The 16,937-nt window shown below is 48.6% G+C and overlaps 1 protein-coding gene across 6 annotated transcripts in view; it reads left to right on the top strand.

The window, feature by feature from the left end:
* Positions 1 to 16,937, top strand: part of Sipa1l3 (signal induced proliferation associated 1 like 3) — a 234,358-nt gene that overhangs the window by 165,621 nt on the left and 51,800 nt on the right. For all 6 annotated transcript variants that reach the window (XM_058577612.1, XM_046440085.2, XM_046440081.2 and 3 more), the window contains 3 exons: positions 6,136 to 6,410; positions 14,368 to 14,619; positions 15,727 to 15,864. In XM_058577612.1, coding sequence (XP_058433595.1) covers positions 6,136 to 6,410; positions 14,368 to 14,619; positions 15,727 to 15,864 — 665 coding nt within the window. The remainder of the gene's footprint in view (positions 1 to 6,135; positions 6,411 to 14,367; positions 14,620 to 15,726; positions 15,865 to 16,937) is intronic.

The raw sequence follows: 16,937 nt of genomic DNA, 5'->3' as shown, positions 1-16,937 counted from the left end.
CCCCAAAGCAAGTGAAGAGCCTGAGCCATTAGGCAATTCCTTCTCCCTAGATCCTAACAGCAGCTCGAGTGCCTTGATCAGGGACCGTGGTAGGCCCCGTGCCAGGTTACATGTTTCACCATCTCCTCCCAGTTCCACTCTGCCCATGCCCGCCCTACTGTCGTGCAGCCCTTTTGGAGCACATTTCTACAACCATCCCACATTCCTGGTCTCAGTACCCAAACCTGCCAAGGAAACATGATGAGGACCTTCTCCTGCAAAGGGGCAGGCCATCTTAAATTCCCATGGCAGTGACCCTGTCCTGTGTGATGTCCGCAGGGTGAGCTGTCCACATCCTCCCCTGGCAGAGCTAGGATTGAGGTGCGGGCACAGCGACTTCACCACCCAGAAATTCTGAACAAGCTGCATCCCTTCCTTTGTTATTGCACAAGTTTTATTTTGTGCTGGCCCTGGCCGGGCGGTGCTGGGACACAACAGCAGTGACCGTAACGGGGCCAGGCCTGCCTTCACGGGACTCCCGCTCTGGACACATGTTGAATAAGCAATGGCAAGTGCCAAGAGGTTAAAAGGAAGGTGTTGAGAACATCATGGGAACCTACCACAGGGACCTGAGCCAGACAAGGAGGTCTCCAGTCCACAGGTTGGCGACAGCTCCAGGCGTACTTGGTTATCAAAGCTGCTGCTGCTGCTGTTGTACTGGGGAATTTATCCAGGGGTGCTCTACCACTGAGCTCCTTCCCTGGCCCTTTTCACTCTTTGAGACAGGGCCTCAATAGGTGCTGAGGCTGGCCTTGAACGGGTGATCCTCCTGCTTGAGTCTCCTGAGTCTCTCAGATTACGGGTGTGTGCCATGACACATGGCCCAAGCTGAACAGCTAGAGGATTCCATATGAATCTGATTTTCTGGCTTCTCTTGAAAATCTGGGGGTCTGGCTACACTAGGCCCACATTTGCAAGGGCAGAGTCAACTGAAGTGGGATAGTGGCTGCCTCCTCAGATGGGACACAAGTGTCATTTGGCCCTGACTCCCACCGCATGCACTCCTTGATGACATTATCCCCAAGCACCAAGCTTGTGAACCAGACCAGGGGGACGCAGAGGGCTGCTCTGAGGAAATGGCTTTTAAACTGAGACTAAAACAATAAATAAGAATTATCCTGGAGCTAGGGCTAGGGCTCAGCAGTAGTGCACTTGCCTGGCATGTGTGAGGCACTGGTTCTCAGCACCACTTATAAAGAAATAAAATAAAGGTCTATCAACAACTAGAAGAGCTTTTAAAAAAAATAATTATCCTGATAAAGAACAAGGGAGTTTTTAAATAATTGCAATTAATGCAATAAATAAAGGAGATGTAGAGGGTGAACAGCACAGCACAGGGGATGCTGGGTCACAGCCAAAGGCAAGAAGCTGCAGCTGGCATCACCCTGGGTTTCCTCCTCTGTCAAGTAGGCAAAATAACTGTCCCTACCTCAGAAGTGAGACATCAGTTACATCAGGCAGAAAAGGGGCTTAACCCAGTGCCTGGCACACAAATCAGCACCCAGAAAAAAGAACTTCAGTGGGGGACTGGAGCGGAGCAGGGTGACTGCAGGACCCAGCAGAAGTTTCTTCAAGTTAGCATGTGGGTTGGGTGTCGTAAGCTGTTCCCTGTGCCCTGTGATCTTTTAAGAACGTCATAAACACCAGGAATCTAATCTCTCTCTTCTTCCTGTGGGCTTCCTTGGATTTGCTACAAAAGCAAAGGAGACAGAAGGTTCAGGATGCTAAGCCAAAGCAGCTCCCCCTTGCTCATGAAGAATGACCCAAAGCAGTGCAGTAGGTACTCACAGGCTGGGCTGCTGAAGCAGACACTGAAACAGGGTAGAAGCTTGTTTCTCTTCTAGCAAGAGCTCTGGATAGTCAGGGCTGGCGGGGACAGCTCAGAGGCTCACATGCCTTCATCTTTTTTTTTTTTTTTTAACATATACTAATTTATTGAATGATTAACCCTGTGAAGTATTATTATTATTGTGTCCATATTACAGATGAGGAAACTGAGGCACAGAGAGTTTACGATCACACAGCTGGAAAGAGAGCAGTCAAGGAATTTCAGTTTAGGAAAGTGCTTCAAAGAGCACTATCAAACAGCCTGGCTTGTGGTAGAACAGTTGCTGTCATAATAGTGTTAAAATTGTCACAAATCACACAATTGTCGCAAATCACACAGCTATGGGACTCACTTACTAGACATGTCTTCCCATTGGGTGATCCCAAATATGAGGTGTTTTTCTGCATCTTAACTGATTCACATGTTAAAAGGAACGCGCCAGGGCCGGAGTTGTGGCTCAGCGGTAGAGCGCTTGTCTAGCATGTGCAAGGCCCTGGGTTGGATTTTCAGCACCACATACAAATAAAATAAAGTTATTGTGTCCAACTACAACTAAAAATAAGACATTTTAAAAAAAAGGAACATGCCTTCATCTTATGCCTCCTCCTTTTCCTCATAATGATGGAGAGATGTATTCTTATCTGCTCAGTCAATGCCAAGTCACCCCATATCCATGTTTCTCTCTACAGGAAGGGAGAGGACATAGTGTGGAGGGCAGGCAGTTTTGTTTTTAATAACCCAAGGTATGCCAGGTGCTGGCCTGTAGTCCAGCTAGGGATGCCGAGGCAGGAGGATTGTGGGAGGGCAGGAGTGAGACTCCAAGGCTAACTTGGGCAACTAGTGAAACTCCAATTCAGTTTAAATAAATAAATAGAGGGGCTGGGGTTGTGGCTCAGTGGTGGAGCGCTTGCCTAGCACATTCGAGGCCCTGGGTTCCATCCTCAGCACCACATAAAAAATAAGTGAATAAAATAAAGGTATTGGGTCCAATACAACTAAAAAGTAAATATTTAAAATAAATAAATAGCTAACCCACCCAAGGTAGACATTCTGTTATTTCAGATCTGTTTGGCCAAAACTGAGCCCTGTGTCCCTCCCCAGCCATAAGGGAAGCTGAGAAATGTAGTCCTCAACAAGGTATCCAAGTGACTATCAAAACTGTTTTCCAGACCAGGTGCAGTGGCACACTCCTGCAATCCCAGTGACTAAGAAGACTGAGGCAGGAGGATTGCAACTTCAAGGCCAAGCTTACCAATTTAGCAAGAACCTCTCTTAAAATAAAAAATTAAAAGAACTGGAGGTGTAGTTTAGCGGTGAAGTGCCCCTGAATTCAATCGCCAGTACCAAAAAGATAAAGATTAAAAAACTATTTTGCTGCCAGGAATGGTGCTGCAGACCAGTAATCTCAACAACTCGGGAGATTGAGGCAGGAGGGTCAGAAGTTCAAGGCCAGCCTGAGCAATTTATTTTTTGATTTTAGTTTTTGTTTTGGTTCTGGGGTTTGAACCTAGGAGCACTTTACCACTGAACTATGTCCCCAGACCTTTTTGATTTTTTTTTTTTTTCTTCATTTTTTTGAGACAGGACCTCACTAAGTTGCTTAGCGTCTCACTAAATTGCTGAGGCTGGCCTTGAACTTGCAATCCTCCTGCCTCAGTCTCCCAAGTCACTGGGATTACAGGTGTGCACCACTACATCCAGCCAATCTGAGCAATTGAGCAAGACCCTGTCTCAAAATAAAAAGGATTGTGGAGGTAGCTCAGAGGTAGAATGCTCCTGGGTTCAATCCAAGTACCACAGACAATTAAAAAAAATTTTTTTGAAACTATTTTGTGGTGGGGTCTTTTTCCCTAAAGGAAGAGAAGAGAGGAGAACAAGAGGGGATGACATTTGACAGTCCCAGCCACGGCTGTGTGTGCCAGCTGTTGCCTACGCTGACTCTGGGCCTCTCTGGAAATTGGGACCTTCTCCATGAACAGCTGGGGCCTCTGCGGATGGGCGTGGCCTAACTGGTCTTGGGCATGGACACACAGAACTTTTTATAGCCCACAGCCAAACTGTTTGGACACGGAATGACTGCTTCAAAGATTTTGACTCTCAAAGCAGAAGCAGTGGGCTAGGATAACTCTGGGGACAGCTTTCTCTTTTGAGATACGCAGCAGTCAGCTTTGTTTTCAAACCAGTTTTACCTTTTAATCATGGAACGTTTCAAACATACATGAAAGTATGACATATGACATGTTGAGATAGGACCTCATGACACCCATCCCCAGTACCAGCTCCACACTTACTCCCTATTTCTTCTTTCTCTCTCTACCCCCTGGTTATTTTGAAATAGATCTTGAATACCATATCATCATTAAATGTTTAAATATTTATTTCTAAAATATTGACTTTAAAAATAACAACTTTGTTATTATCACACTTGAAAAAAATCTTTATTGTCAAAGAGATTGCCACCCCTGAATGGGCTATGAAGTTAATTCATGAGTCTTGATGAACAGTTGTAAAAGATAGTTGTCTTAGTACCTTTGGTCTGCTTTAACAAAAGACCTTAGACTGGATGTGTAAAAGACAGGAATTTACTTCTCACACTTCTGGAGGCTGGGGAGACCCAAGATCAAGGTGCTAACAGGTTTGGATTCTGGTGAGGGCCATTCTCTTTCACAAATGGTACCCTCTTGGGCCTCTCTTATAAGGGCATCCATGTGGCTTATAGTAGTAGGATAGGAAAGAATAAAATGCATCAAAGTATGATCTGGATGTGTTGCTCAATGGTATGGCGCTTACCAGGCATCCGAGAAGCTATGGGTTCTATTCTGGCACCATGAGCAAAAATAAATACTATTTTGTGAGGCATGGTCATACATAAGTCTGTCACTTTCCAAATTCTCACTATGTAAATCAGGACCTAAACAGATTTGGTGACATTTTCAGGTGAATCCGTTGCCACCCAGACTCCTCTTATTATCCACACTCAAGGAAGTGATCAAAAAAATAATAATAATATGATCAATGAAATTTTTTTTTAAAAAAAAAGAATGTGATCAATTTGGATTGCAAGAAATATTTGTGTCTGGACGTGTATTTAAAAAAATGAATGTATAGAGTATTTTGTGACATAGAAAGATCTCGAGTGGTAGTTAGCAGGGTGTGAAAGCCAGCACTCTTAATACCTACATTAAATAGCATGATCTCTAGCCAGGCAGTGGCTTCTCACGGGAAATCTGAACCATTACCTGTTCACTTTCTATAATGTAATTTTAGGAGAGGGCAGGCTGATCTTGATAGAATTTGCTTAATAGCAGTAGCTTCTGAAGTTCATCTTTTTGTATTCCAAGAAAAGGAGGGAGCCTTAATGGCACACAGAGGGCCTCGGGCTCTGTTCAGCAGGGTCTCCTGTCTGACCTTCACAGGTGTCATGGGGAATCTCGACTCAAGCGAAACAGGGAGTGACTGGAGGTGAGACCCTGTGTGGTCTAGTGATAATCACAAAGTAGAAGAATATGATGTGAGCCCCCGAGCTAGAAAAGGTCCCCATGTGGCAGGTCTGTTGCTTTTCCCACTTCGGGTAGGATCTTTGCATCAGTCAGGATGTGACACTAGTGGCTTTAAAGAACAAAGGGCTGAGGCTGGGGCTGTAGCTCAGTGGTAAAGCATCTGCCTGGCATGTGTGAGGCACTGGGTTCGATCCTCAGCACCACATAAAAATAAATAAAGATATTGTGTGTCCATCTACAACTAAAAAAATATTTAAAAAAAAAAAAAGAACAAAGGTTTATTTCTTACTCATACTACATGTCCATCCTGGATTTGGCTGGGGGCTCAGCTCCACATTATTCCCACACTGGGACCCCAGCTCCCAGAGAGCCACTACCCTCTAGAATCTTACTGGTCTCTGTTGCAGAGGCAAAAGACCTGTTCAGGGGCTCACACTGAGGGAAAAAACACCCCACCCCGAGCACATGTCCATTCTACCCACAGCTCACCCACCTGACCACAGTGGCCAAGAGGTACAGTCTCACCACACAGGAAGCCTGAGAGAGGTGGGGACATTGGCAAACACAGCACAAGACTACTCTGTCCATGAGGTGATAAGGCACAGCGTAGCACATCCACATCTCCTTCCAGAAACCAGGCACTGGGTGGGAGGATGCTTACCTGGCTCAGTTGGTGCCCTGGTGTCACCTGGGATGGTAGGCTGGCCTTTCATCTCAAAGGGGAAATAACTCAAACTGTTGAGACTCAGTCCTGCCTGTTGCCCACAGGTGATGACCAATGGCTGGGAGACGGTGGACATGACCCTGCGGCGGAATGGGCTTGGGCAGCTGGGCTTCCATGTGAAGTACGATGGGACAGTGGCCGAGGTGGAGGACTATGGGTTTGCCTGGCAGGCCGGCCTCCGGCAAGGCAGCCGGCTAGTAGAGATCTGCAAGGTGGCTGTGGTCACACTGACCCACGACCAGATGATTGACCTGCTGCGCACCTCTGTCACCGTGAAGGTTGTCATCATCCCACCTTTCGAGGATGGCACGCCCCGAAGGTAAGGGCAACTCCCAGAGGACTAACGCAAGGCCCAAGGCTTCAGTAGAGAGGAGTAGACAAGTCCTGACTCCTCAGGAAGTGATAATGATGCTGGGTGGAAGTGAATGCTTGTGTGCCCATTATTAGTTTAAATTCTTTGTTTTATTCATATGTAATCTCTGGAGCAGCCCCAGGAAGTCGATGCATTTAATTAATTAAATTAATTAATTGCATTTTCTGGGTGAAGCACACAGTGTGAAAAGCAGCTTGCCCGAGGGCACACTACATTCATTTGTTCAGCACTTGTTTATTGAGCCCCTACTATGTGCAAGCTCCATTCACAGTACCCAGGATGCAGTGGTGGACACAGTAAAGAGCCCACTCCCTTGGATTCAGTGTTCTTCGGGGAAAGGCAGGCAATAAAGAAGGAGATGTGTGGGCTGGGGTTGTAGCTCAGTGTAGAGCGCTTGCCTAGCATGTGTGAGGCACTGGGTTTAATCCTTAGCACCACATATAAATAAATAAAATAAAGGTCTATCAACATCTGAAAAAAAAATTTAAAGAAAAGTAGGAGTGTGATACAGGATGGGTAGCAAGCAGTTTTAAGAAAGAAAATGGTCAACAGAAGGGCTACAGTATGACAGGATAGCTGTTTATGGTGGGCAGAGCAGGCTGAGATAGGCTCCATGGCCTAGGCAGCCATCGAATGGTTTCCTGAGTACTAACCAGGGCAGACTCCGTGACGTATGCATGGTGTGGCACCTACCTGGAACACGGGGAGGAGCAAGTGGCTGGAGCAGAGTGAGCCAGGGCGAGAGCTGGTAGAAAAGGACAGGTGGCGGGGCAGATTGTGTGGGGTTCATGGGCCTCTGGACCCCCTTAAGTTTTATTCTCGGTTCAGTGGGAAGTCAGAGGAGGGTTTGTTTCTTTGATTTGTTCTGTTTTGCAGAGCTGGAATTAAACCAGGGATGCTTTAACGCTGAGCCATATCCCAGGCCTTAGTTTTGTATTTTGAGACAGGGTCTTGCTAATTTGCCCAGACTGGCCTCAAACTTGCCTCAGCCTCCTGAGTCACTGGGATTATGGGCGTGCACCTACTGGATTGAACCAAGGCTTTGCACATGCTAGGCAAGCACTAGAGCACTAAGCTAGATCCCCAGCCCTCTTTTTTTTTTTTTCTTTTTTGGTACTGGGATTGAACTCAGGGGCACTCAACAATGGAGCCACATCCCCAGCCCTGTTTCATATTTTATTTACAGACAGGGTTTCACTGAGTTTCCTAGCACCTTGCCATTGCTGAGGCTGGCTTTTTTTTTTTTTTTTGAGAATTTTTTTAATATTTATTTTTTAGTTCTCGGCGGACACAACATCTTTGTTTGTATGTGGTGCTGAGGATCGAACCCGGGCCGCACGCATGCCAGGCGAGCGCGCTACCGCTTGAGCCACATCCCCAGCCCCAAGGCTGGCTTTGATTGAACTCGTGATCCTCCTGCCTCAGCCTGCCGACCACTGGGATTACAGGTGTGCGCCACTGTGCTCGGCCCTAACCCTCATTTTTAAAATGTAGTAAAGGTGTACAGTGGGCCCTCTGCATCTGCAGGCCCTGCATCCGCTAGTTCCATGTTGGTAGATTCAACAAAATGCAGATCAAAATTTTGTCAGGGAGAAGAGGGAGTTGCATCTGTACTAAACACACAGAGACTATTTTTTCTTATCATTTTTCCATAAGCAATATAGTATAACAACTATTTATATAGCATTTGCCTTGTATTAGGTATTATAAGTAATCTAAAGATGATTTAAAGTACAGAAGTCAGGGCTGGAGATGTAATTAATCCAGCATGCCCAAAGCCCTAGGTTTAATCCCTAACGTGCACATGTGCGCACACTCGCACATACATGCACACACATTTTGTGTGTGTGTGTGTGTATAGATAGATTAGATGCAAATACTATGCCATTTTACATAAAGAACTTGAGGATGCTCAGATTTTGGTATCCCAGAGAGATCCTGGAACCAGTCTCCAACAGAGACTCAGGGATGACTGTACTAAGCCCCCAGTTTGAACACTCATTAATGTATGGTCAGTTTTTTGATTGTTTTTATAATCTTTACATCCTTTCCCCTGCCCCACCCCCACCTTATATTATCTAAAACAGTCCAAACCTTGGAATGTATTTTTGCACATTAAGGATCTTTTTAATTACTAAGAAGTTAAAGAGTAAGTAATTGCTTAATATCAGCTATCCAATATTTGTTAATTTTCCCTATTGTCATAAATATATAGTTTTATATAAATATTTTTATATGTTGATGGACCCTTTCTTTTATTCATGTATTTATATGTGGTGCTGAGGATCGAACCCAGTGCCTCACACATGCTAGGCAAGCGCTCTGCCACTGAGCCACAGCCTCAGCCCAGATATGTTTTTTTAAGTTGTTTTATTGATCAGGATCTTCCTGTTGCACTTGGTTGATGTCTCTCTTAAGGTTCTTTTCTGTAAGCGTCCCTTTTCTGTTTATTTATTTATTTTTCTTCAAAGTTTGTATTGGGAAGAAACAAGGTCATTTGTCCTCATAGTTTCCCACTTCTAGGATTTAGCTGGTTGCCTCTCTGTGGTGCCCTTTAACTTGTCCCTTTAGCACAGGTATTTTCTGCAAACTAGAGTTCCAGACAGGGGCACAATCAGGTTTGGGTTGAAAGCCTCTCAGCCGCCATGCTTCCTCAGTGTGTCTCTACCAAAAGGCATTGCAAGTCTTTATCCTTCAGAGAGTGACCTGTGGGTTCCTTTATCCCCCAGCCCTCCACCTCATGGCACAGCAGCCCTTTGTGGTCATTGCCTAGATCCATTACTTCATTACAGGTCACAGAGGAGCAGTGTCTCAATTCTGTCATCCTTCCTCATTGATCAGCTGGCATTCTCCTAAAAAGAACTTTCCATCAGGAAGCATTTGGTTCGTGTAATTTGTACAGGGAAGGCAAGATAAATGCAGTTTTCAGAATGATGAGTTGGTACCCTAGCAACCTCCAGAGATGACCAACAAGAGAGAGAAAATGAATGGCACTGTGTTCTGAGCTCTGGGAACACAGTGGCCACCGAAGACAGTCGAAGCATTGGTCCTTGTGGAGCTAATGAGTGAGTCAGAATAGACCAACAACAAATAAATAAGATAATTTCAAATAGCAAAAGAAAAGGTGGGCTCTGCAATGAGAATGCTTGGTTTGAATCCCAGCTCTTCCCTTTTTATTATTTTTGTATTTATTTTTTGCAGAGCTAGGGATGGAACCCAGGGCCTCGCAGACATGCTGTACAAACGCTGTACTACTGAGCCGCATCCCCAGCCCTCTTCCTCTTATTACCTGTGACCCCTGGGCAAATGGCTTCACCTCCTTGTACCACCTTGTTCATTCATAAAACTGGGAACATAGTAGATCCTTCCCACCAAGGTGGTTGAAAGGCCGGAAGACTCATGAAGCTCCTAGGACAGCACTCAGTCCCTAGGAGCACTGTGGAGACACTGGCTGTGAGATTCTGGCCCTGAGGAAGAAGGGCACAGGAGCTGACAGAGGGGCAGCCCAGGGGGAGAACCAAGGCTCTCAGCCTATTGACAGACCAATGGAGGGCCTGCATGGCCGAGCAGACTGAGCCAAAAGGGGGGCATGGGGTGAGGTGACACTGAGTGCTGTGTTCACACTTAACCTCGGTGGGCTCCCACCAGGACTGATGGGATTCCCACTTTACAGAGGAAATCAAGGCCCAGAGTTGGCCAAGTCACTTTTGCAGAGTACACAGCTAATAAGTAGTGAATTAAAACTCGCATCCTAGTTCGCCAGTACTCTCTGGACTCTAAAAGCCATCTAGAGCTCGGGCATGAAAGTCAAGTTCTCAACCTCCAAGTCCACCTATGAACATGTGCTGGGAAACAGGGCAGGCCCTCAGCCCTGACACCAAGGGCACAGCCGCCTCTGCCCATACCCTGGGTCCCTCAGCCTCAGGTTCCCATCCCGCCCCAGGCATACCCCGCCCCGGCCCTCTTACCATGCACAGAGCCAAGGCTCACCTCTCATTTTTGTTTGCTTGGTACTAGGGATTGAACCCGGAGATCTTTGCCACTGAGCTCTATCCCCAGCCCTTTTTACTTTATTTTTAAATATATTTTTAGTTGTAGATGGACACACAGTATCTTTATTTATTTTTATGTGGTGCTGAGGATCAAACCCAGTGCCTCACACATGTGAGGCAAGTGCTTTACCACTGAGCTACAGCCCCAGCCCCCTTTTTACTTTTTATTTTGAAAAGTTCTCACTAAGTTGCTGAGGCTGGTCTTAAACTTGCAGTCCTCCTGCTTCAGGCTCCTGAGCCACTGGGGTTACTGATATGTGCCATCTCACCCAATGTCAGCTCTCCTATCCCACCCATCCTGTAGGTGACCAAGTCTAGATGAGGTCACCCTATAGGCAAGTTCCTTGGCAGTCTTCCATGCTCCTCGGGCAAGGACAAGACCCCTTTCCTCACTCTGCACACACACTCACTTCTGTGCACACTGTTGTCAGCTCACCTGTAACTGACTCTCCAAAATTTAAGGAACATGAGAGAGGCTGTGGGACATGTAGGGACAGACAGAAGTGGAAGCATCTCTGGCTTTGGGAGACAGGGAGCACGCATCCTCTGGCTTTGGGAGATAGGGAGCATGCAGCCAGACTGGATCTGCCCCCTGATGCCTTCAGAGGTAGCCAGCAGGGGGATGGGATCTCCCGTTTACAGGGCTGGTGTGATTTGGGCCTGGGCAGTTTTTGTTGTTCTTCAAACACAGAGGAAGCCAGCTGACCTCATTTGCAAAGCTGGTGACCTCAGCTCCCCAACCTTCCAGCCTCCTGCAATCCTGGCTTCTGGCTCAAATGTCATAGTAAGCACATGCAGGATGGGCAGAAGTGTACTTACTGCCACCAGCCAGACGGCATGGCATGCCATAAGACCCCGTGCTCCTTAGATGAGGTACCTTGTGCATGCTAAGCAACTGCTCTGCCACCAAGTTTCATCCCCAGCCCAAGGCTGGGAGTTTGTGAGTGAGCCCCTGTTTCTGGGCCACACAGCTTGGGAGAGTGGGCAGATTCCTGAGCCACATAGGGCTGAAGGTGTGGCTCAGTGGTAGAGCACTTGCCTTGCACATGAGAGGCACAGGGTTCAATCCTCAGCACCACATAAATAAATAAATAAATAAATAAATAAATAGAGCTGGGGTTGTAGCTAGTGAAAAAGCACTCATGAGTTCAGTCCCCAGTAACTCCCCCCCAACACACACACTCACAAAAGTAAAGTATCCCTTTCTTTTTACTTCTTGTCTGAATAGGATATTTCTGAAAGAATACTTAAGGAACTGGGATCAGTGGTGCCTCAGTTAGTGAAACTATGGGACAGGGATGCCCTTTTATACCATCTTAATCTCTTAAAAACAGTTCAGAAGCTACACTGGTGAAGTGGGTCTCAGCATCTTTACTACACAGCTCAGTAACATGCAGGATCTCGGGCCCTGCCTCGAGGGAGATTCTCACCCAGGCAATCTGAGATGGAGCCCAGGAATCTGTATTCTTAACTGAACACTAAAAGTGATATAGATGCTGAGTTTTCAGATTACTGGGGAAAGCTAGAGAGGAGTGCTCTCCAAAGCCCATGGTGGGTATGGCTGGGCTTTGGAGAAGAAATGGGAGAATTCAGCCTTTGAGTTTATAGGAAGAACAGATTGACAGGGCACAGAATAATCTGGAGAAGGTGCTGGCCTCAGCTCTTGTTTATTACACACTTGGCATGTGCCCGACCCTGTGCTAATGCTCATAAAATCACAGATTAGGAAACTAAGGCTCAGAGAAGGAGCTGCCTCTTCCAGAGCCACTCGGGGGGTAACCAGGCGTTGTGGCCCATGAGCCTTGCTCTCCACCACTGTGTGCTTCTTTCAAACTGAGTGAATGATATTTTCCTCTTGAAGGTCATTACCAGAGGCTCTTTTAAAAAATATTTTTAAAATATTTTTTAGTTGTAGATGGATGCAATATCTTTATTTTGTTTATTCATTTTTATGTGGTGCTGAGGATTGAACCCAGGACCTCACAAGTGTGAGGCAAGAGCTCTGCCACTGAGCCCCAGCCCCAGCCCCACCAGAGGCTCTTGACCAAAGATGAAGTTGTCAATATGGGAGGAAAAATCAGAGACCCGAGAAATCTACCCACTGGCCCCCAAACCACTCTGTAGTGGGCCAGTGTGCATGATGGTGAAAGGGGCTTTGGAGTCGATTTAATATATTAAATCCAATTTCTACCTCTTGCTGACTGTGTGACCTGGACAGGTTACTGAACTTCTCTGTGCCTTGATTTATTTAATTGAAATGTGACCCACCAATCAGGACTCTGTGCACCAACATTAGAACCAGCCCCAGTGAAGCAAAAAGGAGTCTTTGCCAGTTCGTGCACCTGATGAGATTAGGAGGTAGCAAGGATGAGGCATGGCTGTGTCCAGGGCCTCTGTTGCCCTTCTCAGGAATCTCCCTCTATCACCCTTCTCCTTTTGTGTGTCGTTTTTATTCTCGGGCAGACTTCTGCCTCGTGGGGACACAGCTCTACACTAGAACTGTGCTGTCCCCCAGCTCAGCAGCCCCAACAGAAGTAGATTCCCGCCCCCCAGTCACTCCAGGAATAGCTCCACGGTGATCTCATTGCTCTGACTGGCGCTGTTTAGGGCACATGACAATCCTGTGCTAATCATTGTGTTCAGGGAGAGAGACGTTTCTGATTGGCCAGGCCTGGGTCACATGCTCATACCTGGAGCCAGGAAGTGGGGTGCACCCCACCTGGAGCACACAGCTGTTACCAGGAGAAGCGGGTGTAAAAGCCGGGCAGGCAGGAGCAGCAGGTGAACACCGCCTGGGGAGGATGGCACCTTCCTTCACCTCTGTGGGCCTGGCCTGTCTACAGGCCCTGCCAGACATTTGCGTTGTCATTGTTCCCTGCCTGGTAAGGCACTGACACCTACCGGTCCACAGAGACAACCTGGAGGAACTGCTCTGTCAACTCTGACCACAGTGACACCAAGGGCCTCAGCCTGTTGGGCCCAGTGGCTAGAGCATATCCTTAGGTCACCTTTAAACGATTCCTTAGCAGCCATGTCCAGGGTCACAGCCTGAGTCACAGGGGCTGCCAGATCTTTTGCTGAGTGACTGTGAAGATTCCCTGAGCTCCAGAGAAGCCTCAGAGGATGGGCCAATAGGGGCACGAGGGCTTCTAGGCCAAGCGCTCCCCAGCTCAGCTCTCACAATTGCCAGGAGGTGGATTTCCTGAGCGCGGCCCTCGGGCGCGTGGCCCCTCCTATGCTGTGCTGCAGCATGGTGCAGGATGCCACCAGCCCTCCGTCTCCCCGCCTCGAGCCAGGATCACTGCTGCGCGTACCAGCCCTGGTCTGGGGGGATTCACAGGCCGCTCTGCATCTATTTCAAGGTTCTGGGTTTTGTAGCTTTTTTTTTTTTTTTTTAACCACCCTGCAAAGTAGGTCACCTGCTTCTCCTCCAGCAGCCTTTGAGATTCTTTGGAACAAGGCAGAGACTGTCCTTTGATTCCGAGGGCATCCGCCTTCCCGGCCCCGCGTACTGCTAAGGGGGGCCAAGCCGGCATGCAGAGGGCACTGGCTGACTGGAGGCCTGGGCCAGAGAGAAGGGAGAGGCAGGGAAACTGAGAGAGGGAGGAGGAGGGGACAGGGGATGAGGTAGACAGGTGGCAGGCGCTGGAGCCCCTGTCCTAGGACTCTGAGCTGGTAAGTTTCAGACCCTAACTTGAAGGCCACTGCTTGGCCTTCAAAATAAGCCACCATGGTTCAGATTTAACCAGGACAACCTGGTCCTGTGTAAGCGAGACAGCTGGTCCCTCCCAGGCAGCAGGCACGGGCAGTGCTGGTGGGCCAGGCCTGAGTAATGGAGCTGTTCTTCCCAGGGGCTGGCCAGAGACCTATGACATGAACACCTCGGAGCCCAAGACTGAACCTGAAAGCAGCACCCCTGGGGGCCGGCCCCCCTACCGCAGCAACGCTCCCTGGCAGTGGAGTGGCCCTGCGTCCCACAACTCTCTACCAGCCTCCAAGTGGACAGCCCCGGCCACCCCCGGCCACGCCCAGTCCCTGAGCCGGCTCCCGAAACAGACATCTATGGTACCTTTCCGAGAATCCCAACCACTGCACAGCAAGAGGTAAGGATCCCTGAAGGCCACCCCTTTGGTCCCGTCTTCACCTGCCAGACCTGAACTTCCCCTTCTCGCTCTTCTTTCCGCGTTCTCCATTTCATTTTCCCCTCAGTCTCTCTACCTTCTTTCTTACCCTTCAGTCTCATACTAAAACTGTTTTCTTTTAAGTGAAGGGGCCCAAAATTCAAAATGCAGGACAATGCTTTTTGAGTGACGCAGGGGAGTAGAAAGGGGAGGAGCCACAGGTGGGTGCTACTGCCTCCCTCTAGTCCTTGAGTTGGGTGGGAGCTTCAGGGAGTTTGTTTGATGATGACCTTTGGCTTACTCTTTTGAGTATATCATATATTAAAATATAAAAAAGGCTGGAGATGTTGCTCAGTAGTTGAGTGTGAGGCCCTGTGTTCCATCCCCAGCACCATAAAAAGAAAGAAATATTTAGCTAGCCGCTATGGTGCATGCCTGTAAGCACAGCACCTCAGGAGGCTGAGGGAGGAGGGTCTCAAGTTCAAGACCAGCAGCCTAAGGAATTTAGCAAGACCCTCAGCAAATTGGCAACACCCTATCTCAAAAAATAAAAGAGCCTAGCCAGGCGTGGCAATGCCCGCCTATAATCCTCACAACTCGGGTAGCTAAGGCAGGAGGATCAGGAGCTCAAAGCCAGCCTCAGCAACTAGCAAGACCCTGTCTCTACATAAAAATTTTAAAAAGGGTTGGGGTTTGTGCCTCAGTGGCTGAATGCCCCTGAGTTCATTCCCCAGTACCTAAAAGGGCTAGAAATGTAGTTCATTCGAAAAGCACCCTGGGTTCAGTCCTCACTACCAAAAAAAGAAGAAAAAAAAAAAAGAAGGAATACAGCTTGTCCCAGGAAAGGGTCAAGAACTATCCTCAGCAGTCTCAACTGCAGAAGCTGAGGGTGGGGACCATAGAACCAGTAAGAGGGGGGCCCAAGGGTCAGGGCTTCCCACTGCCCTTTATTCAGCATCCGCCTCACCATTTGAGAGCGGATTGCAGCTGGGGTGCAGATGTGCCTGAGGGAGAGGCTTGTCTGTCTGCTTCTTGAGGGGTACCCTCCCCATTACCCCTGCCTTCTCCATCTCTCCCGTCTCATTCCAGGCCTGTCAGCTTCCCAGAAACCCCTTACACAGCATCACCAGCAGGGGCCGACAGAGTCCCTCCCTACCGACAGCCTTCTGGGAGTTTCTCCACCCCCGGCTCAGCCACCTACGCAAGATACAAGCCATCCCCAGAAAGGTCAGAGTCTCTTCATGCTTCTCAAATTAAGGAATCTGTTGAAAGCTGGGGAGCCTTCTTCTCTAGGAAATGTACTCTCTACACTTTTATTTGCCGTTTTATGGAGTTTCTGGATTCCTGGAGGTCTTCAGAGGTCCCATCAGGGGGTTGTCTTTGTCCACATTAAAATTTACGGTTGGGCATGGCTCTGTTGGGTGGGGTTCTCCATTGGCTTTCTTCGCAGCAGGATTTGGGGTGCCATTTTTTGGACACATGTATTGCTTGAGCAAGACCATCCCCCGTCACCTTCCACCTAACTACTTAGCCCCCACCCCTAAGACTATCCGCATTATCTAGTCCCCTCCCTTGGAGAGATCTTCCCAAACCCTCCATGGCTCCCCAGTACTGTCCGTGCGTCCCGTCTACCAATCAAACCCTTCACCTTTCATTCAAGGCCCTGAAGGATCCAGCTCCAACTGAACTTGTTCCCAACCACCGTCACCTCCAGTGCCCTAGGCTTATCCTCCCCAGGGCTGTGTGTCAAGGGCAACCCCACCAATTGCCTTTCCTCAGGCCAGGACTGTGGGCCTCCTCCTGGATGCCCCCCTCCTCCGCCCCTTGCTGTGGTCCACCTGCTGGGCCTGCAGAGTCTCCGTCCCTGCACTCTCCTCCTCTCCCTGCTGCCCTGGCCTAGCCGCCTCTATGGGCCCCCAGCCTTTGTGTCCGTTCCTCTGGTCCATCCTGCACTCAGTACCTGAGAGCTCTTTCTGTATCTGTCCAGACCCTCCCACAACTTCCCGACACAGCCACAGGCCCCTCATTGTGATCAACCAAGGCCTCTGGCACCTTGCAAGTCAAGTGCAGTGCCACCCGCCAGCCCCACCAGCCACTTCCAGGTTCCTAGGTCCTAGGTGGGCTGTCTGCTCTTCAGAGCGCTCGCTTGTGTCCTGTCCTCAGCGTGGAAGTCCTTCACATTTCCCTCCCACCCAGCCTGCTTCCAGCTTGAGCTCCACTGCGCCCTGGAAAGCTTCCTCGAGCCTCCCCAGCATGGAGGAGGTGCTGCCCTGGGTTCCTCCGCTCCTGCTCCCGGGGAG

Source organism: Marmota monax, unplaced genomic scaffold, assembly GCF_021218885.2.
Source record: "Marmota monax isolate L192 unplaced genomic scaffold, Marmota_monax_Labrador192_F-V1.1 WCK01_AAM20220418_F8-fsc00228, whole genome shotgun sequence".
NCBI lineage: Eukaryota > Metazoa > Chordata > Mammalia > Rodentia > Sciuridae > Marmota > Marmota monax.
This window is presented reverse-complemented; position numbering and strand designations above follow the sequence as displayed.